General features: G+C 42.8%; 1 protein-coding gene across 4 annotated transcripts in view; it reads left to right on the forward strand.

Moving 5' to 3' along the window:
* Positions 1-22,100, forward strand: part of sema6a (sema domain, transmembrane domain (TM), and cytoplasmic domain, (semaphorin) 6A) — a 115,133-nt gene that overhangs the window by 48,104 nt on the left and 44,929 nt on the right. For all 4 annotated transcript variants that reach the window (XM_056375591.1, XM_056375590.1, XM_056375592.1 and 1 more), the window contains 5 exons: positions 6,766-6,928; positions 7,790-7,907; positions 19,038-19,098; positions 20,576-20,638; positions 21,238-21,339. In XM_056375591.1, the coding sequence (XP_056231566.1) occupies positions 6,829-6,928; positions 7,790-7,907; positions 19,038-19,098; positions 20,576-20,638; positions 21,238-21,339 (444 nt within the window). In that variant the 5' untranslated portion in view covers positions 6,766-6,828. The remainder of the gene's footprint in view (positions 1-6,765; positions 6,929-7,789; positions 7,908-19,037; positions 19,099-20,575; positions 20,639-21,237; positions 21,340-22,100) is intronic.

Consider the following 22,100-nt stretch of genomic DNA (forward strand, 5'->3'; position numbering starts at 1 on the left):
CAAGCTAAGTACATCTGAGGCTGATGAGAATGCCATTAGATTTGGTTATAAACCAAACTATTGGACAAAGGGACATTTCTACCTGATGATGGCACTAGAGGAGAGTTCAGGGTTTGCTAAAGTTACAGTTCGTCCTGAGGGGAACATAACTGTCTGTTCCATATTTTATGGTAATCCATTCTCCAGTTGTTGAAATATTTTACCTAAAATCACAAATGCCAACTTCATGGTCATGCTAAAGGAAAAGTCAAAGGGATCATCAAAGTTTTTAGGATTCATCCTCGCGACACCATGGATACCTCTACTAAATTTTATTGCAATCCATCCAATAGCTGTCATGTTACTTCAATCTAGACCAAAATGTTGAGAGCGAGCAACATTGAGGGTCAGGTACACATAGCATCGAGCAGATATGATATTTCCTTTTTGTCCCTGTCTGTTTTATATCCAGATTTTGACATCATTTTCCTGGTATTTATAGGTTAATCTAACTCTGTGTAACATATTTTTTTATCTGGTGGTAAACCTTTAGCTATTAAAGGTTTTTTTTCCCAGATTAATTTTGGGACCTCATTTCAGCCCCAGCAGCCTAACAAGTTCTTGACCTACTTTTAAAAACAATGTAGTGAGTTGTAGGTAGTTATCCCCCTCTCATCTTTCCCCTCCGTCGATTTCTGCTGGTGGCAGGGTTGGTGTGATGTCAGTTTACTTTGGATCATTTTCTGACAGTGAACACCCATTAACCTCCCCTACACTTCCCCTGCCTGCTTTGTTATCTTCCCTTTTCCTCTCCTTTCTTATCCTCTTCTTGTTATACATTTTCATTTTACATCTTTTTTATTCTCCTCATTTCTAAATCTATGGTAATTTGCACAAAAGTGTGTCCTCAGTACATTCTGAAAAAGGATATCCATTGCTACGCGACAGATAATTGTTTTTAATGATTAAGAAGCACAGAGGCATGTCCAGGCCTAATAGCTTCTAGATCACAGAGGCAGAGTTATAAAGATAGCAGCTTATCTCCACTCACTGAATGTCTTTGTTAGGTTGCTGCTGTTCCAAGTTGGCGCTTTGTTTCTGTTCCCCGCGCTGTTCTTCTGTTTCTCTTTGCCCTCTTGTCGTTTTGAGTCGTCTTTGGCCTGCTTCCAGAATCAATCCGTCACCTCTTTAAAGGGAGACGTTCTTGCATTCGGGCTTCTCCACAAGGGGCCTACAGCGACAGGGTGCCTCATTCATGTCCACTTCATTGTCTTTTAATAATCAAACCATGATGGATTACCACCATACAGATATTCATTTGAAAACAACATCTATGGGATGAAAAATAGGGGAGGAGAAGGAAAACACCAGTATGCTTTTTGATGGCTCGAGGACTTATTTGTGGTAGTATGCATGCGAGTGAGTGTGTGTGTGTCTGTACTTGTGTGCTTTTATTGGATGCTAGTTTGGCTCTTGTTCTCAAAAAGACAGGCAGGTTCCTCCCTCTTGCTCCCTCACGATTCCCTTCTCTTATCATGGCCTCCTGGGTTCAGGCAGACAGCTCCTCCTGTCTTTTCTCTCTGATTTATCAGGCCAGGGCTGACAAGTGTAAACACCTGCCAAGGTATCCTCCCCATTTGGGAGCCGTACGTGGTTGGATGTGTTCCATTTTTTTTTTTTATCCCCTTTAATGCTGGATCAATGCATTATTCTAACCTGGCTGTCTGTTCAACCTTCTCTGCTTGGTCGTCATCTCTTCTACTTTCACGCCTCACCCCAAACACCATTTCCTCCAGCAAGCCAGTGAACAGGTGTGGTCTGAAGCCCTGTTAGGTTTAGCAATATAGTATTTATGTGGCTGAGTTGTAAAAGTGTATAGTTTTAGTGTGGTCTGGTGTCGGGGGTGCTGTGTTCACACCCGCGTGTAAGGTCTGTTTCTGCTCTGTAACGCTGTGAGATTGTCACACAGCAGCAACTTTTGAAGTTGCTGGAATTGCCCCGCTGTCATTCATGCGCTTGTAAAATCACTTTGGCTTTTATTCAGTTCCAGCAACCATGAAAAGCAACTGGAAAAGCAACACACAAACAAAATACTCTTCTCTCTCAGGGACTCTTTTAACTGCTTTTATTCATATTTAAAGGGTTACTTTTGATTGTTATCAAGGTTGTAAACTCTCCTTCACTTTTTTTTTTTTTTTTTTTTTTTTTTTTTTTTAAACCTCCACCCAAACACAATGCAGGTGACTCAAATTGCTCACTGGATTAAAAAAAAAAATGAATTGAAAAATTCGATTTTAAATTGTATTTCAGGTAAAAAGTGTCTGGGTAGTCCACATATCTGTGAATAGTTTTCTTTGGAACTGCTTTTTTTTTAATAGAAATAGTCCTTGTGAAAACTGTGAGGTCTGTGGATTATCAAGAATAACAGGATCAAATATGTTTCCTCATAATTCAGTTAAACAAAAACTTGAATTACGACACAGAATTCCCAAACTGATGCAAAAAGCCAAACATGTATTCTGTGCAGTATCCTGCTTGCATCCTCTGTTACACAATTAGCAGGACCTCCTCCAAATGTGGTGGCTAGTGACAATGACGCGTAGACATGTAACAACACATTGCCAGTAAGCTACCCCTTCTCTTTGGCATCCCTGTCATCTGCAAAACCTTCAGCACCAATCTGTGGACATTACCCAGACTGCCAAATATAAACACAAGCAGGCTGCACTCGTACCAAAGCTGTCAGACAGCATTTACAAGAAGCTGCCAGTTTATAACCTTCATATGGAGCGCTTCCTCTTCCCCATGACTGGTCCATGATCAAAAACCCACTTCTTAACCGACAAGCGTATGACAGTGACATGCTTTAATACATCATAGTCCCGATTACACAATTTGATCACGTCGCACAGCAATTTCTGAACCCACAGCATACAATCTTATTTATGTCCTTAAGGGTAACTATTCTACACAGCTGTGCTATGTAAAGCCACTTATATTCATAGCAGCCATTCAAAATATGTAGAGACTGATGGCCATGAAGCAAGCAGTAAAGACCTTTAAGTCCTTTAAGTTGTTTTCAACTGCCCTACTGAATGATGCATAAGCATTATCTCATCTTACATCGCTATGGCTAAGACTTGGTTAGCTTTTGGTCATGGTTAGGGGAAGATCACGGTTCTGGTTAAAATTAGTATCACGTTTAGGTTAGGGTGTAAACCTATGTTGTTTTGGGCATTTTTCTGAAATGACTGATGCTGTTTTTCCATCATCCACAGGTCTGCTCTGAGGTAATTAAAGGGCAGTCTCGCACTTCATTGCACAGTTTGATGGCTGGCACAGTGGGGGCCTTCAGGGGATGAATAGCTGGGACCTTCTCAAGATTAACTAGTTGTGCGTTCGTGTGTGTGTGTGTGTGTGTGTGTGTATGCATGTGTATATTTGGGAAAATCTGCCCAACCATGCTGCATGATGTGTGTTTTCTGTGTGTTTGTGCATGGAAACTAAACGTGTAGCTAAATGTCAGGTAGCTTCCTTTTCCTCACCTGAAGCCCACTGTGGCTGACCTTGTCACGCTAATAAATGAGTGTTATTGTGTGTGTGTTTTAACTGCGAGGACCCATAGCTAAGCAATAACATCATTAGGCCTAATAATATGTTTATTGTTAAAGCTAATGCAGTTTGGGTTGGCTACTCCCATGGGGCTGCTCAGTCTTGGTAGAGAAAGTGGATGTGTGTGTCCGTCTGTGTGTGTCCGTCTGTGTGTTGGTGATTGTTTGTCCGCCTAGAGTTGTAAGAATTTGTTTATATATTTGTTCATGTTTAAGTTCATCAGTGTTTTATTCAAGTTTCCTGCTTATAGCTGAGTATTTTCTTCTTGCAAGGATACAAGGTGACTGATTGTTTTAGTGTGTGTGTGTGTGTGTGTGTGTGTGTGTGTGTGTGTGTGTGTGAGAGTGTGTGAGAGAGAGCACGTGTGTGCATGCGTGCATGTACAGTTGTCGGTATAGTTATTCATAAGATGATGGGGTATGCGGAGGGATTCTGGGGGGTCCTTGTGTTTTTATTACCTGCTGGTGGCCTCCTGCCAGCATCCAGCTTGATTAACTCTCCCCTCACTACCCTCTCTGCTTTACACACACACACACACACACACCAACACACTTATGCACACTCACAACCACCTACTCTATCATTGAAAGTGTGCGGGGGATTTAAGGGAATAGCAGCTAAGGTTCTCAAAATGTTATTATCTATTAAAAGCCTGAGGAGGAGGCACAGGGCTCCACGGTTACTCTTTATGTCTTCTCTTTGGTTGTTTCTCAAGGAGAGCTTTTATAAGAGAGGAAATCCACACACTTCCACCTGCGCAAGTGTGGTTTTTGGTAGTAGGTCATTTATTGCTGGAGTTTGAGCACATGTTTAAGGCTCGATTCCTGGATTCTGATCCACACACACGCACACACACACACGGAAGTAATTTGCTCTTCCACAAAAAGAGTGTAATTCAGTAAAGACACACTGTGTCTCGCTCCCTCCTGTTACTCATGTGTGGCAGCTCGTAATGAAAGGGCCACTGGAAGGCTTAGGGGTTTCACTTAAGTCATTTTGTGCTCAATTTATTTTGTGTATCACAGGAGGCAGTGTGAGATGGTTTGACTAACAGTTTTTAGCATCCTGTTACACCCCATTGATATAGATGGAGGATGTGCCTTGCCTCGCCTTCAGCAGCTACTGTTTCTCAGCACGTGCGAGAGAAATGTCTAGAGTATGATTAATCTCCTGAGATTAACTTCAGCAAACAATAACACTACAGCATCGACATTCATAAGGAAAAGAAGCAGTTTTTCCATTTGATTCTGACATAATCAGGCCCTGTCTAAAAATATCATTTCTGAATCATTCCCATTTATTAGACTCTTAGTACAGAGCCAAATCACATCTTGCTTTCTTGCTCAGTACAACCTCCATCTGTCGTTCACTGTATTAGCTCCCTAAGGGCTAACCTCCCTGCCTCATGCCACTTCCTGCTCATCAATCAGTCAATTACTGGAGCACTTCCGGGTCAAGGTTCAGGAGAAACACACATTTCAGTCCTCCACAGAGGTTTACTGTATTGTATAAAGAGAGGACAAAGCCAATTTTTATTTACAATTTGGGCACAGTCAGAGTGCAGCTCAGTCGACCTCGCCGCATGATGAAGGTGAGGGTGAGGGAAAATGCATTTTAGTATTTTTCTTTTCAAAAAAACATGCAGTGAGGTGGGAGGAAAAAAACCAAACAAACAGTGTAAGGATAAGAGGAGTAGGCCAAGGAGGGAGGAAGGAGGGAGTGGAACAGAGCGGCCTGTGAGATCAAGGTCGTATCCAGGCTTTAGTATTGGTATTCTCCTCAGTGTTAAAGTGATTCTCCAAGTGAATAGTGTTTTCATTCCTCTCCTGAATGAGATTCACGGGAGCATGGAGAGAGGGAGAGAGAGAGGGAGACATGACAAAGAGAAGAGAAAGTAATTCCCCTTCTCTCTCTCTTTCTCCCTCCTTCCTCCCCCCATTTTCGTTCCCCCTCGGACATACAATAGCGAATGAAAATACAGCGTGGGATAAACAACTTTTATCAGACAGGAGCAAATGAAATCGCCGATTTTATTCAATTCTTCATCCCTGAAGGATCTCCTTACTTTATCTACCCGGCAACATCTCACCCCTGCAGCTTCAGCTAGAGAAAAAAAAAGAACATAAGAAGGTGCTTTATGCAAATTAAATGCTTTATTCTTGATTAGATTACAGACGCAATAATTGTCTTGGATGATTTATGGGTGTAATTTGTTGCCACAAACTGCAGTATGAAAACCTCAGTTGCTGCAGTTTGTGCAATGAAAACATTAGATCAACACAATTTAAGGCATCTGCTATAACATCCACTTCAGTGGGAACATATACATTACATAAGGGAATTACATTGTTGAGGACATTGTGTTTTTCAGGATTTAAAGGTAAATAACCAAGACAAAAAAGCATTGAGGTTCAGCATTCAAATGGACGGTCTTTACACCAACCGAGTGAGTCAACAGTTGGTTTTTTAAGGTGGACTAAGAGCAATGAGAAAAGAGATGAAGAGGAAAGAAGGGAAAGTACAAGCCTCCAGGTGGCTCATACTGATGCACAGATTTGGCCTGTGGTAGGATTTAGGATGTGGGCTTGCTACAGTTGACTGACAAGTGGGGAAATTAGGTACTTGCCATGCCATCCCGCTCCATCTCCAGGTACCGTTTTCTACTTTACAGCAGGCTAATCTCAACAAGAGCCCTCCCACTTCACTAAGACCCTGTCATGAGGGGGAGAGAGAGGGAGAGAGGGAGAAGCTCAGAGATCTTCTCTGCCTGACATCGATCTATGACGCATATTACCAGCCTAATCCAATTAATTCTGTTTCGCTTGCAACGCGGCTCACTTGAGTCATCGAAAATGCATATATAAATATATCTGTGACAGATTGCAACGGGCCGTGCAAAATGCACAAACAGCTAATTCAGGTGGACCTGAATTTGTTCGGCAAACTCCTTTCTTTTGCCCCCCCCCCCCGTCCTATCTTTGGCGTTTCTTTGTTTCACACAAAGAATGCAGAAAGCGAGGAGGGAAAATAATTGAGGCGGCAGCCAGGTGAAAACAGATTTGTTTGACAAACTTTTTTTCATTCTTTTTCTCCTGCCTTCCCCATTTCTTCCCTCCATCCCTCTCCATTGCCTCCCTCTCCTCCCTGTCTACCACGTCTCTCTTCTTTGTACAGGCTGAGGTAAAACTGTAGCAGAGGACCAGCAGCAGCAGCAGCAGCAGCAGTGTTGGTGCGACCATGAGGTCAGAGGCCTTGTTACTCTACTTCACGCTACTGCAAATAGCCGGGGCGGGCTTCCCCGAAGACAGCGAGCCTATTAGCATCTCACACGGCAACTGTAAGTACATCCCTCTTTCCTCCTTTTCTTTCCTCTTTTTTGGGCACTCTCCCTCCTCTCATCACAAGTCCTTCCTCGCTCTCTCTCCCTGCCCTCTCTTCTTTATCCTCCACTAAGCAAGTCCCGCTCTCTGTATCTCTCTCACTTGTTCTATCCTTTTGCTCCTCCACATCCCTCTCAACCCCTTGCTTCCTCTGCAACCCCCACCTCCTCGTACACTGAGTGCATTTTGAAAGCATGGAGCGTAATTTGGCGCCCAAGGATAGGCCCTCTACACACACACACTAAAACCAAGGACTTAAAGCAGCAGCATTTGAAACGGAGCCCACCCCACATCAAAGGATAATCCGCTATTTTTCTGTTGGACTCCTAATGCTGTGTGTGATAGTGTTAGCACTGTGGCAGGCTATAAAGATACGGTCATTGTTTCTCTCTGTGTTTCTCCCTCTGTCCTGTTCCGTTCTGCTCTCTCTGGGCGTGACGCTGTATCTCCTGGCCAGGAGAACTGAAACGCAGGCCAGCCAGCCTCACATAGACTCCTCTATCAGACTGTTTATTCAAACCAAGCGCTTTCACTCAAAGCCACTAACAATACAACGATTGCATGGTACAGCGCAGCACGTTTTTAGCCTACAATTTATGGTCGCTGGAGGAGCTCTGCCAGCAGCTGTGGTGTTGGCGTCTTCTCATCCAGCTAAGACACATGGGCTGATATTCGACCTAAAACCCATTAGACACTTGATATAAGCTGTCAAATTCATGAATTCCAAAAATCCAGAGGCTATTAATACAGTTACTACAGTTATGTAAGGTTAACACATGCAGCGGATTAATTTTCTGTCCTGTTTCATGTCCTTGCAGACACAAAGCAGTATCCAGCGTTTGTAGGCCACAAACCTGGCAGGAACAACACGCAGCGGCACAAACTGGACATCCAGCTCATCATGATCATGAACAGGACGTTATACATTGCTGCCAGGTGGGTGATAATAGCTGTTTGCTCAGAGTTTTGATGAACATGTGTTTTCTCCACACCCAGGACATCCTCAAATTCAGTTGCTATTTCAGACAGAGAGGCATAAATTCAAGAAGACATTTCAAATCGCTGCAAGTTTTACGACTGTGGGATGAAAAGTGCAGGCCACTGTAGAGTGGGATTAGTCAAACTGAGCAAGTGTGGCTCCACCAGGATTATTAATTCCTTTATCATCATATTTCTCATATTACAGTTGCTGACTGAAGTTGACTTTCGGCTATGCATGAGTCTCATCAGTTGTTGCCAGTTGGGGATTTTTCAACATGTGATCCTGTTTTAACTCGATAAAGGCTGAGGGCTGTGAGATCCAAGGCAGTCAGGCTATCGAACTGAACTTTGGAGCCCTGCTGTGCTGTTTTCTTCTAAAGTTTGGGGAATCCAGAGGGACTAATTCAGAGCAAAATCCTGAGACTTTAAAGCAGTCTGGACTTTTTCTTTCATTACCTCTGTGTTGTTTTCTATTTTTGGCTCACCGTCTGCCAAAACCCTTTTCACCTCCAACAATGTCCCTGAAGACTTGTGCCCAGTTTTGTTTTTTTAAACATCCAGGCAGACATACGAACACACGCAACACACACCCTCAGACAGATGAAAACTACAGATGAATTAAAAACTAATATCAAAGAAAAGAGTTCCCGATTTTTTGGAAAAGGCTACTTGATATAATCCACATTTGGGGTCTAAAGTCACCATCCAAACAGCTGTAATCCACATAGTCGATAAACAGCAATAAGGGACCATTAGAAGTTTAGATTCTTTATTTGTTGGATGCTCAGTTGCCCTCGCAAATCGATTTTTAGAGCTCTTTGTTTCTTTGTCTGGCAATTTTTTTTCCCCTTGTCTGTCACCTACCTTTATTGCTTTCTGTCCATCTGCCAGTGTTTTTTCTCACCTGTGTGTTTATTTTTGTGTGACTCAACTTTCTGAGATAATAAAGCTCAATTACACCATCTGGTGCCATGGAGAAAACCAACATTGATTATTTTGTTCTCACTCATCTGTATTTCAGAATATGTTCATGTTGCTTCGTGACACTGTAGCATCAGTCATGTCCGTGACCAAAGTATCAGCAGGCAGGCTTACCTGCAACTGAGGCTTGCATGTGCAGTAAACATGAAGCCAGCATTGAAAAGGTGTTAATAGAAAAGATCCTTATCTGCTTGTTCTTTTCCATCCATGGCTAATTGAGTGGCAGGCTTGATTGGATACTGTTGAAAGCCACAATAGGGGTCTTTCTTTGTTTTCCTCCCAAGCATGTCAAATTAAGTGGCTGTGGGAGGCTGCTGTTTTAAGTGGCTCAGCTTTTTAACATATCTTTGGTCATTAGTACGAGGTGTAGGGAGAATGAGAAAAGGAAACGGAGCGAAAGAGAGAGCTTGTGTGTGTGTGTGTGTGTGTGTGTGTGTGTGTGTGTGTGTGTGTGTGTGTGTGTGTGTGTGTGTGTGTGTGTGTTGTGTGTGTGTGTGTGTGTGTGTGTGTGTGTGTGTGTGTGTGTGTGTGTGTGTGTGTGTGTGTGTGTGTGTGTGTGTGTGTGTGTGTGTGTGTGTGTGTGTGTGTGTGTGTGTGGATCACCAGAGGCTTTGGTCTGTCTGTCGCCCACCTGCTCCACATGGGGTGGCAGTGGCCTGAGGGATAGGGGAGGGACAGCAGACACACAGGCTTTATTGGAGGGGTGTGTGTGAGAGAGAGAGAGAGAGAGACAGATGATGTGTGTTGCCCAGTTTAGTATGCAGACCAGTTGTCGAAGGGATTTAAAAGTGATTTCTTGAGTGTGATATGTGTGTGTATAGATCTATACATTAGGGAGGGTGAACATGTGTTGATGTGGCTGTGGGCGCGGGTGCTACAGCCCTGGATCGCGTCTGCAGTGAGTTATGCATGTGTTTCTGTGTGCATCTGCGAGGTCACCTGGTGCGTTGGTCTCACACTTGCATACTTGCTTAAAGCAGACGGGAATTCTGACACATGGCCATGGTATGTGACCCCTGAATAACTGGAATGGCTGCCTCAGATTAGACTGAGCCGGATGACTGCCATTGATCCTGACACACAGAAGAATGTTGGAGTCAATAACATGGACACAAAATGACGGCCCGTGCACAAAGATCCATCGGCACTAACACGATATCGATAAAGACATGTAAAAGTTGAATGACATACAGTTGAAGGCAAACAGCGAAGACAATCCCCACTTCAGAAATCAATGTGAAAGCGAGCCAACCCAGCAAGACATGGGCTACGAAACAACGAACAATGGCGCAGGAAAAAAAAAAAGGGAAAAAAAAGGCTACATCAATAGTTGCTTTTATGATGGTTGTCCAGTCAAATGACTTGTTTATTCTGGGGCCAGCATCACGCAGCTTTGCCATCATGCCTCTACACCAATGAGCCTCAGTTCTTGGTGCGCAGCAGCTTGCAGATGGCCACTGTGAATGTAGTCCAAAGCCCAACACTGTTTCAGGCTGTTTTTTGAATGGCTGCTCAGTGTATTAAATCTCCTTTGGCTCCTGTTTTGGCTCTGGCAATAAAATCACAAGATTTTTAAACTGTGAGATGCATGTAAACATAGCAACTGATGAAACTGTAAATAGACAAAAGTGGCCTAATCCATAGAGGGAAAGAGTCAAATCTTTTGGCAACGGACGAACTCAGAGCAACAGATGCAGTGATTGATAATTCATCCTCAGTTTTGAGCCTTGAATGAAATGTATTGATTTGGTGGAATCAGATGCTCCTTTTGCAGTCCTGTTTCATCCATTAACAAAATGGCCTCTGTTGATGAGGTTGTTAGACTTTTCTAATATGTGTAAAATATCATTAAGCCTCTTAGGCTCATATATATTTAATGCTGATTATGAATTCACTACGTGAATGGTTCATTTTCTTAATATTCTGAATCATATTCCGTCACTCAGTTTCCATCAGGTGCATTAGCTGGGTTGACAGTACAGCGTGATAACATATCAGACTGCTGTCAAAAAGCCTTTTGTAAGTTCAGTTTTAACAAGACAGGCATTGGGCTGAGTATAGTGTTGATTTCTCTCACTCTTCCTTGAATAGCTGCTGTTAATATGAGGGATGCATAGCAGATTTTCTGCGAACAAAACCCTCTTTGAATCAATCTCCGCATACAGATGCAGAGAAAGTTGTTTTTATTTACGAATCGTAGCACATAGGTGTTTGTTTTTGAAATCATAGTGATGACCATGAGATTCAACCTTGTATCAAGCTGCAGTTTTATACATTTTTATCGCAGGAATTAGCTATACATTATCCATGACAACTGAGACCTGAGCCACTGTATATTAAAGTGCTGAACATAAAAACTTCTTCATATACAAGCTCAGTGGTTTATGTGTGTCTGTTGTTGTGTGTGTTCTAGGTGTTTAGCAACAGAGTCACGTTCAGTAAAAGCAATAAAGTGTTCTTGATGCAGTGAGAGATGGACACAGGAGGATTCGTGTCCCAGCGGCCCGTATTTCATGGTCAGGGTACACTATGTAGAGCATTCAGAGGGAATTCATCACAGTGCAATGGGAGATTTATCATTCTGATCTCTGCGGAAAAAATATCTGGTGTGTGGCATGTGTATCAGAGTGTGTGGCATGTGTATCGGAGTGTGTGTGTGTGTGTGTGTGTGCCAGGGTGTGTGAAAGAATAAATGTGTTTATGTGTGTGTACAGCTGTAACTGTACCGGACCTTAGTCGCCATTTCCATCAGTTATGATCACTGTGTACTCCCCTGATGTGTGATTGCTGAGATCTGGGGAAAATTTGACGGGACGATTAGACAGACTGTAAATGAGATAACAGTTTATCCACAATATCCACACTAAAGCACTTTATCAAGACGTAAAACACAAATTGAGCCCACCCAAAATGTTCGTGATAGTCTCTCATTGCTCACTGTGTGTGGATGTAAAATGGACTGTTTGAGTAACAATTTTCTTTTCTTTTCCAAATAAGTTTAGCTACCATGGGCCTTAGGGGTTGGGATCTGTATGATCTTGTCATTGTTCATGTTTTTTGCCTCATCTGGATTCTCATCATCAGTGATGCATTGATCTCAGTAATTAACTTAGGGGGTGCAATGTTATAGGAATGATGGCTAAAACTATGCAAATGCAACCCAGGTTGTTTGAAACTGGAATTTCCCTTTGAGGTTAGGGTAAGGTTTAAGAACATGAGGAAGAGACATGCAGAGAATGAGACACACAGTCCATACATAATTGCGCGTGCGTGCGTGCGTGTGTGTATGAGTGTGTGTGTGTGTGTGTGAATGTGTTACTGTATACCCTGCCTCGCAAGCATGCCCCAGGTCTCTCCACATGCAGGGCATAGTCGCCATTCCCGGCCCTCTGTCGGCGTTTGCCATGGTAACACCAACCGCACTCTGTTTACACCCTTCTATGAGGCTGGCAAGCATGGGAACCAGAGAGAGAATGTGTGTGTGTGTGTGTGTGTGTGTGTGTGTGGGAGAGAGATAGAGCGAGAGAAAGACAGAGACAGAGGGAAAGATCGGTGAGAGTGGAGGGACCAAAATTTGTGGTTACCGTTAGCACTCACAAAGAAACACACACATAGAGAGTTAGAGTCAAAATCCCGATTACCTTCTCTCAGTTGAGTCCTCTGGAACAGTTGTGCCTCTGTGGCCGCTGTTCTTCCCTGTCGGGTCTCTTTGGGTCTCGCAGTGGAGGCCACTAGAGTCTCCATTATTGTAGCTGCACCAAATCCTGTTAAAACCCACTAATGATGGGGATTACACGGTTGCCTCCTCTCCCTCTCCTCGCAGCACCAGCGACATCCAGCCACGTCCACACTCTGAAACAAAGCTTGCAGCTCCAGTAATCATAATCACCTGAATTAAAAGTTGGAGCAAGTTTCCAGTTAATATGTAACCCTGCAAGTACCGTCAGATACTTTCTTACTCCGAAGGTTTTTCGCAATTCATCCAAACTTTTTATCCAACATCAGAGAGGCTGGCTGGGTTAATTCATGCTCTTGAATAACTGTCATATTAGCAGGAACTTAAGCTATAGGTTGTTGTGGCTACTCTGGTTAGTTAGAGAGGAGCAGGCTTGGGAGGTGTGTTTTGGTAGGGAGGTACGTATCCAGTCACTGACATCTATCCTTTAGGTTATGGCATTACATTTGTCCTTGTGCCCTTGTTTTCATACAGCTGAGATGCTACATTGCATGTTGTTTCAGCATTACTAGCCAGCTTTGGATGCCATCAGGTACACTTAAATCACTATACGTGGATAAACTTATGATGTTGTGCATTAAAAACAAAATGGTGCTCTCTGTGACATCCATTTACCATATGTTAAAATGTTAGCAGTATTACTTAATGATGTGTTTTATTGGTTGCTGTGCGCAAGTTATTTATTCATGAGCACAGAGTAATTCAAACAACAAACTTGAAAGCAAGAATTATTAATATGAGAGCTCAGCTTACTAATTCCCTTACTCACTGGGCTCACTAGCAATAAAAAAAATGGACTGCTGGATGAATTAGAATCAGTAAATATAACGAAAATCACATCTTTTATGCAGTTATTATGCATGCCGGCCTAATTGTGTGTGTACTCAAACCATACCCCTCACCCTACTGACCCAGCCGCACACAAAAAAACACACACATACACTCATATACAATCACACAAAAGGAAATGTGGAGAGAATGTAGAGAACCGTAATGAGAACTTCAACCTTCGAAAAGAACAACCTGCCTCGGCTTCGGGGTGAGTGAACTCTGGCTTGTTGTATTTCATGCCACCACATCACTGAGGGCCTCTTGATGCCCTCAGCCCATTCAGAGCTTCAACAACTCCCTTCACAGCCCAAAGGTGCCTGCTGGCTTCCCCAGTTCCCTCCCTTCCACTTTGTGAAGAGGATTTGAACCAGTGAAAGCCAAAACAATGTACAATGGGCCCTCGTCTACCACCCATGATCCAGTTATGAAGAGAGAGGAATATGGGTGAAGAGGGTGATGAGAGGAGAAAGGGTGGGAGGTGGAGGGGAGGGTGGACGTGTAGGCATTTAGTTTGCGGAAAGAGGGGTGGTGGCACAAGGTGCGGGGTGCATGCTAATCACATTCCCCTCTTTTCTGCTGCTGGAGTGCGAGATAATTTGACAAAGACCCAGCAGATGGACCAAGCTGGCTTGCGGTCACCCCAAAAGAAACGCGCTGTTATGAAAACGACATTCTTCCGCACAAAGCCCCTGTGTTCTCATGGCCACGCATGGCTACATGTCCGATGGAGACCCTCTATGTCACTCTGCTGCACTCAATCTCACACTCTCGCCCGCGCTCAGTTGGGTCTACTGTCTAGCCTTCATCTTTCAGCTCTTTCTCTCTGTCTGTACCCATCCTTTAACAGTGCCTCCATATTTGTGTCTAAGAGGATATTTGCATACCTTCCGTCCTACTCACACAATTTCGCAGCTGAATTTCGGGAAATGTGAAGCCCACGCCAAGTGATTCACATTGACGGCACCCATCGGTTATCAAAGGCTTCCGTTATTTCGTTTTCCTCAGAATCTTGGCGGTGTTTTGAATTTCATCGTTGACAGCACAGCCCCTATAGAGCCTTATGTTTGGTGTAGCATTCACTGTGCCGTCTTCAGAGCATGTTTGAGAGGTAATGACATGCAGCAAAACATCATCTGATGGATTTCATGAAGTCACTTGAGGCCTGGTCACACTTGACCAATTCTGACTGGACTGTAAGTTTGAGTCTGGAACCCTTGGCGCCCGAAAGCATTCAGAAATTACACTCCTTAGAGTCGTAACTCAATCAAATCTAAACACACAGACATGATACACATATTTTTAGTTTCAGTGTGTCTTACATTTTCCACTGAGGATTTAATTGCTTCCAATGTCACTCATGAATTAACGTCCATAAATCAGCTTAGAAATCACAGCAAAAGATTTTCCTTATAACTCCAGAACTGAAATTTTCTTCAGTATCAAAGTCAACGACTAATATTTGTCTGTACATCCATGCATTGATTGCCAACAGGAACTGCTAACAGCTAATTGGGCATACTTTTAATGGTGCCATTTTGCCAAAATATATACAAATATAATACATAAATAAATAAAACAAACAGAACTCAGGTTGTGGCATACATGGGAACGAACTGTGTTCAAGCAATATTAATAAAATTAAATAAATAAATTAAAATAAACCATTCATTATAATGTGTGAAATTCATGACGAAGAGGTAAAGAATAAATGAAATGATGCTGGCATTGCTTTTAAATTACAACTTTTTCTCATACGTTGTAGATGGTATAAATTAAGATTTCCAACTTCATTTGTTGGAACATACCTGATCTATAATGCCTGGATTAGTCCACATAGTATGCAAATTAAGTGGAGGAACACTGATACAACATTTTTCATTTTCATGAATAAGTTTACAAGTAAAATGTAACTGTGTACATCCGTAGTGTAAATGGATTCTATACTAGGAAACAATAAACAATAGAACACATATTTTTGTATTCACAGTGAACTGCTCATTGCAAATGGGAACAGGCTTTTGCATATTAAATTTTGGTTGTGTGATTACTCTTTGCCACCTTTCCGCCGCAGCAGGACGGCAGCTTTTACTCAGGTCAATTGTTTAGTCTGAAATGTGCTCAGCGGGCAAGAACTCAGAAATCAGACCTCGACTTTAGGCTCCTGGGTCAGTACACTATGGCAGTACAGCTGTCTTTTTCATGCCAGGAAAATATGAGCTAAATGATCATAATGGGCAGATTAATCAATCATAAAAACAATTGTTAGTTGCAGCCCTACTTTCATCATCTAATAACTTCCAGTAATAATAACAGTTTGTCAATGCAAAGCTTTTTGGGAAAGAATGTCAAAAGTCAGATTGTACCTTGTGACAATAATGTAATATCGCCTGGAAATAAAAGCAATAAAAATCTTGGCTGTGATGGATCATGTATTTCAAGAAGGTTTCAACTCTCTGCAAGTTGATTTTCAAAGGTTATTAATTAAATGGAAACCACTGGCTGCCTGGAAGCAAGGACATCAATTTAAAAACTTTAGGTTTGCTTTGGAAAATGGTGCGCAATAATGTTAACAGTGTTTGATTTGTAGTTAATGACCTACAACATACAATACCACCAGTGTAGTCCTTGAAGACCCTGCCTCTGCTTTTCATTCTCTCCTTTTCACCGTGAAGTTACATAGACGTGACTCACGCACCAGGGGGAAGTGAATATGTTGTAATATGAGTTCAGGTGCAGTGGTGAAGAATCGAAGGGTCGCATATGTGCGTGTTTGTGTGAGCATGTTGGGGTAAGGGGTAAGGGGGGGATGAGGGTGGGTGGGGGTGTTGTTGCACATGTGTGTGTGTTTGGAGAGCTGGTGTTGACACAGACACAGCCGCTCCATTGTCCTCCTCTATCTCCAGTCAGGATGTTTGAGGGACGCCTCATCGCTTGGATCCCTCTAATCTCTGCTGGAACCAAAAACCCTGCGGCTGGAAAGCCTCGGCCCTCGAGGACGCTGTCAGCACCAGGACAAGAGAGGCACAAGACAGGGAGGATAGCTGGGAAGGTTACTGTCGAAAATTATGGAGCAGTCAATTACACATTACTCATGAGCTGTTTTAAAATTGCAGGCAGTAAAATAACCCATGGGATTACACTAAATCCGCCAAGTAATCCTCTGATTTAATAGCTTTTGATTTAGTTTTGTCTTTTTAATATAAAGTTGGAAGTTTAATATAAAGATATAAATGAAGTTGAATGAACAAGTTGCTGAACTTTAGGTAACAGAGCTGAACATTATAGTGAGATCATCCATCACTGTTATCACCCGTCATTTTTCTTATCCATTTAAATGGTTCTTCTTCTCTGTCTTTACTCTATTTAATATGGGATGGTATGGATTTTATTTTTTATGTTTGACAAATTACAGTTGCCATTTTGAATAATCACATTTACTTTAGCCCCTTGGCCTTTACATATCCTGTTACACTGGAAGCAAGGTGAAAGAATCACTTCAGGAACCCTGGAAATTGAATCCAGATCAATTAGCTGGAGCAGTGCAATAGTAGTGCGACTAGAGAGCCTTAATGAAAAATGTTTTAGTGGAGTTTGTGGTTTTGGCCTGAAATACTCGATTTTTTACATCACGGCAGAATGCACAGTGACAGTCAGCATCTGGCATTTGCTAATGCAAGTGAACTTGAAAATAGGAAGGACATGGGAGGCATCGCAGTGACCTGAGGTTGACTTCCTTCTTTCCTTTTCTCTTTTCATGGCTAAATATTAAATGAAAATTTTGATTTCAGTGGAGTTCAAAAGAACAGGATTTTTTATTATTTTTTTTATTTATTAAATCTTTTTTAACAACAATCAGTGAGGGATGAAGTGTATGTATTAAGGTCAACTGCTGATTGACTTTGAAATTAGTAGATCCATAAAGATAGAGATTTGAGTGGTAGTATTTGTACTGCATGAACAGTAATATTATATATTATAGTAATATTATGTGTTTCGTATTCATGGTCATCTGTGCATCTGTTGTAAGTGTCTTTGTCATCTCAAAGTAAATATAGTATTTTCTAAATCATTTAAAAAGATGATGATATATTCTCCTGTGTGGTTTGTGATACGTCATGATCTATAAGTCACATGACTGATCAATGGGCTGTATAGACAGAAACCGTAAACAATATCCACTCTGAGAAGGCAGGATAGCCGAAAATGTTTGCAGAGGTGAATTAGTCGCGGTGTACTGTAGAGTCATGTGATGTGTTATAATTTTGACATTTAATTTCAAAAACTTAATTTAGTTTTTGACTTTAATTTCATTGTCGCCATTGAAAGAGGGAGAAGCGACAGACAACAAATCAAATATTTCACTGACAGATTTTGTTCACGAGCTCACCGGAGCTGTGAGCAACACTGTTTTCTTAATTTCAGCTGCTCTCAAAGATTAATTATTCAATTTAAGCATGGTGGCTGATAATGTACAGTAGACTGGGTTTTATCCTGGAGGAGATGGCGGTGGCCCCCAGGAAAGCGATATAAGTGGATTCATTTCAAGATGCCTGTTCCTCCAAAGACTTTATTAGATTTAGTTAATGAGAGAGCAAGGCAGGCTGGCTGGCTGAGCGCAGGTTGGGGAGCTGGAACGTAATTAAGCCGTGAGTCTGACGATGCCACTGTTACACACTTTGATTAAAAACACGTTCAACAGCTAATCTCCAACAAATTAAAGCAGTTACATCGTTTGGCACGGTCACCTTTGGTTCTCTCCTCAAACGAGGTAAATCCCTCTTTCTTTCTGTCTCTTCCACTCACACCACCTCTACACCTTCTACCCCCCCACCCCCCACCGCTGCACCCTCCCTCTCCCTGTCTGCACCCTAATTCTCCACGGTAAGTAGGTGTAGCTACATGCCTGGTCAACCTGCCGGTTTGTCTGTCTCTGATGTAGTTAACCCTTGTGGGTTTTTATGTCTTCCATATGCCCTGCTGGGACGTATATGCCTGGACTTTGTAATAAAAGAGAAGCCTGTATATTTCCAGGCCAGCACACATAAGTCTTCTTGTCTGAGCTATAATGAGTGTTAGTATAGATTTCCTGTAGCTCGAACACTAGGCTTAATTGACCTGAACAGCTCTGAGTGACTTGGCACCTCCCGTCTCAACCTTCCCCTCCTCCCTTACCCCCCCTCAAGACCTTTCTCTGGGACAAAGAGGCTTTTGTCCCCAGGCCTGCGCCACAGCGCTCTAAACCTTTGTTGACTGTTTCTGTCTGACAGAGCAAATAGCTCTAGCCTCCTTTTGTTTATTGTCATTTCTTGAAGTTTGAACAAAGTTTATACAAAGCCCTATTTTCTGACGTTGTTTGCTGCCTTCAGGGGGAAAGCACAGCGAAGAAAAGAAATGGGTTTATTGTTTGTTGAATTTTTGACTGTCTGCTGCTGTCTGACCTCTTATCTTCTCATCTCTCTCTCTCCTTTCTCTCAATCTCTCTCTCTACCCCCCTCTCTCCCTCTCTCTCTCTTTCACCCTCCCTCGATCGCTCGCAGGGATCACATATACACGGTGGACACAGACACTGCCAACGGTGACGAGATCTTTTTCAGTAAGGTGAGTGAGACGTCTGTCTCCTTGAGGACGTGTCGTTCTCAGCGTGCTGTGATTGACAACGTAACCCTAATAGCCTGGCTCTGAGTGCCACTGTGTGTTTACGTGTACACGTGGGTGTATGTGTGCGTGCATATATGTCTGCCTGCCAGCGGTCTTACTCACCCGCTCAGCGGTGTGAGCTTGGCGCGCTCACCATGGTGACCCTGTTAAGAAGATTATCCAATCAATAGCTAGCAAAACGCCTGCGTCATCCACGCTCATCAGTGGGACAGTGGAAGATCTGATGGGTATCACTGAAAGGACAGTAGAGGAAGTGGGGGAGGGAAAAAGAAGGAGGAAGAGGAGGGGATAGAAGAGGGTAAGGAGGAAAAAGGGAGGGAGGAAAGGACAGAAAAAGAGGGAATGGTAAGCTGAGATGAATTGCAGTAGGGAGAAAAAGACAAGTGGGATCCAGAAGGGAAAAAGAGCTCATTGTATATTTTCAGATTATTCAAAAAGCGCCTCATATTTACATAGACCCTCAGCTGTAATAACCCACTCTCCATTTCATTCCAACCACCGTTCCAACCACTCCTCACTGGCATCACTTGCCCTTAACATAATGCATGCAAACAGAATTCAAACAAGGCCGTTCCCGTGTATACAACAACCCGCCATGCCTCCACCTCATCCACTTCAATGTTATCGCCCGACAAGTGGGTCTTAATGAGAGCAGGCTGCAGATGAAAGGCTGGTGGGAGACGCGCAGATTGATTGATGACTGAGGGTCTTTAATCAGTGGCCGAGCTCCAAACATGTTGTACAACAGCGGCGAGTACGCGGTGGGCTGAACCAGCGGCTCAGCGCTGACCCTCAGGCCACACAGGGCAGAGACAGAGAGGGGTGTGTGTGTGTCTATATATATATGTGTGTGTGTGTGTGTGTGTGTGTGTGTGTGTGTGTGTGTGTGTGTGTGTGTGTGCGTGTGTGTATGGCTGGATACCAGATATGACTTAGCATTGACTGATAAGTGTGTGTGACAATGAAAGAGGGTGTTTGTAGTTGACTGACAGGTATTGGGTAGCACTGACCCACAGGCCAAGGCAGTGTGTGCGTGTGTGCGTGTGTGTGTGTGTGTGTGTGTAAGGATGGCCAGCCAACCTATCAATCCACAGAAACGAGCTCTCAGCTCTGAGACAGGATCCGTCCTTGGACAGACTCTGTTCTGATCCAGGGTCAGTATCGTATTTCCACCTCTCTGGCAGAGATTTAGAAGTTCAAGGAGGTAAACTGATCTCCGATCAGCACTTGGAATAGAGTTCACCTCAGAGCGTGTGCCTCATGAGGGGAATCAATGAGAGAGAATCTCAGATGATGATTATTGATCACAGTATGGATTGGTTATTGAGCTCCTTCTCCTACCTCAATGTTTATCTGGTTTGCTTTCTGACCTACTCCATCGCTTTCTCTCACCCTCTCCTCTACTTCCATCTACCAGAAAATGACATGGAAGTCCAGACAGGCAGACGTGGACACTTGCAGAATGAAAGGGAAACACAAGGTAGAGAAAAATGCACACAATCAAACACACTGACTAACGCCGCATCGTCTGTGCTTACACCTTAAATTCATTTATAGAACAAATGTCACCCTATTCTTCACAAAACACTTCTTTAGCGAATCACACATTACAGACAAGCTGTAACAGATGTAATTAAACACAGTCTCTCTCTTTCACACACACACATTAACACAGGAGACTCTGCAGATGCAATAACACACTCCCTACCTTCATATACCTTCTGCTATCAGTGTCAGTATAATTGTATCTTCTCTGGATTTACTCTACAGTTCTAACAAAACTGTGCAAAGTGAATATTGATTTCATTATTAATGTGACACTGAACGCCAAATTAAAATCTGCTGTTAACATGCTAAATTTCTTGATTATATGCTGATGTTGGTTATGCATGCTTCTTACTTCACTTTTCTGTAGAGCGCTTCACGCTGTTCTTCAAAAGAACGAAAAGAAAGAGCCCATTCAAAAAACCACATGTGGCTTTCAGTGAAAAAATGTGTATTATAAAAGAAACAAATGTCACCATGGACCTCCTTTCTTCTTTCTCTCTTTTTCTCTCTCCCGGCTTGCGCTCCCTGAAGGATGAGTGTCATAATTTCATCAAAGTCCTCCTGCAGCAAAATGATGACACCTTGTTTGTTTGTGGAACAAATGCTTTCAACCCCTCCTGCCGAACCTACAAGGTAGGGATGCACCCACAAATACACACATATAAACACTACTGTTTGGTGTCACCTCAGTGACGGATATACGTCATGCATACTGTAAACGTACATTTTCTTAAAACTGCTGTCCAATCTCACTTTGTCTTTCTTTCTCTGTCACACACTCTCTCTCTCTCTCACACACACACACACACACACATACACACACACACACACACACACACACACAGAGGGGTATTTTTCAACCCCAACCATGTGGGAGTTTTAGGGCATGAGCCATGGAAAGATGGACGTTGATGGATGGCTTTCACAGATCAGCAGGCCCTCCTCCTATGTCTTTATCTCCAGGTGTACTTTGACACGCTCGATTTAAAAGCTGAGAAACCTAACTACCTACCTTCTTACATACACATACACTCATTCACACACACTGAAATGCAAGTGAAGGCACAGTCCTGAAAGCCGATTCAGCCTTCCCCTGTAAATAGATGCCTGCATGGCTGTGTGCATGCGGGCATGTCTGGAATATTTTCAAGATTCCTGCAGGAAAAGCAAAACGACCTTGTGAAGATGCATTTTAATGACCTCAGATCAAGAAAGAGAGCAGGTACACATCAAGATGGACTTTTAGTGGACTAAAATTGAGATGTCAGGAAAAGATAGACAGGTGAGCAGATGGACAATCAAAAAAAAAACATGCACACATATAACCCACTGATTTTAAAGCATACAAGCAGACAGAAAGGCAAACATGACAAGCAGACAGGCTGTCTTCAAGC

Source organism: Seriola aureovittata, chromosome 5, assembly GCF_021018895.1.
Source record: "Seriola aureovittata isolate HTS-2021-v1 ecotype China chromosome 5, ASM2101889v1, whole genome shotgun sequence".
NCBI classification, from domain to species: Eukaryota; Metazoa; Chordata; class Actinopteri; order Carangiformes; family Carangidae; genus Seriola; species Seriola aureovittata.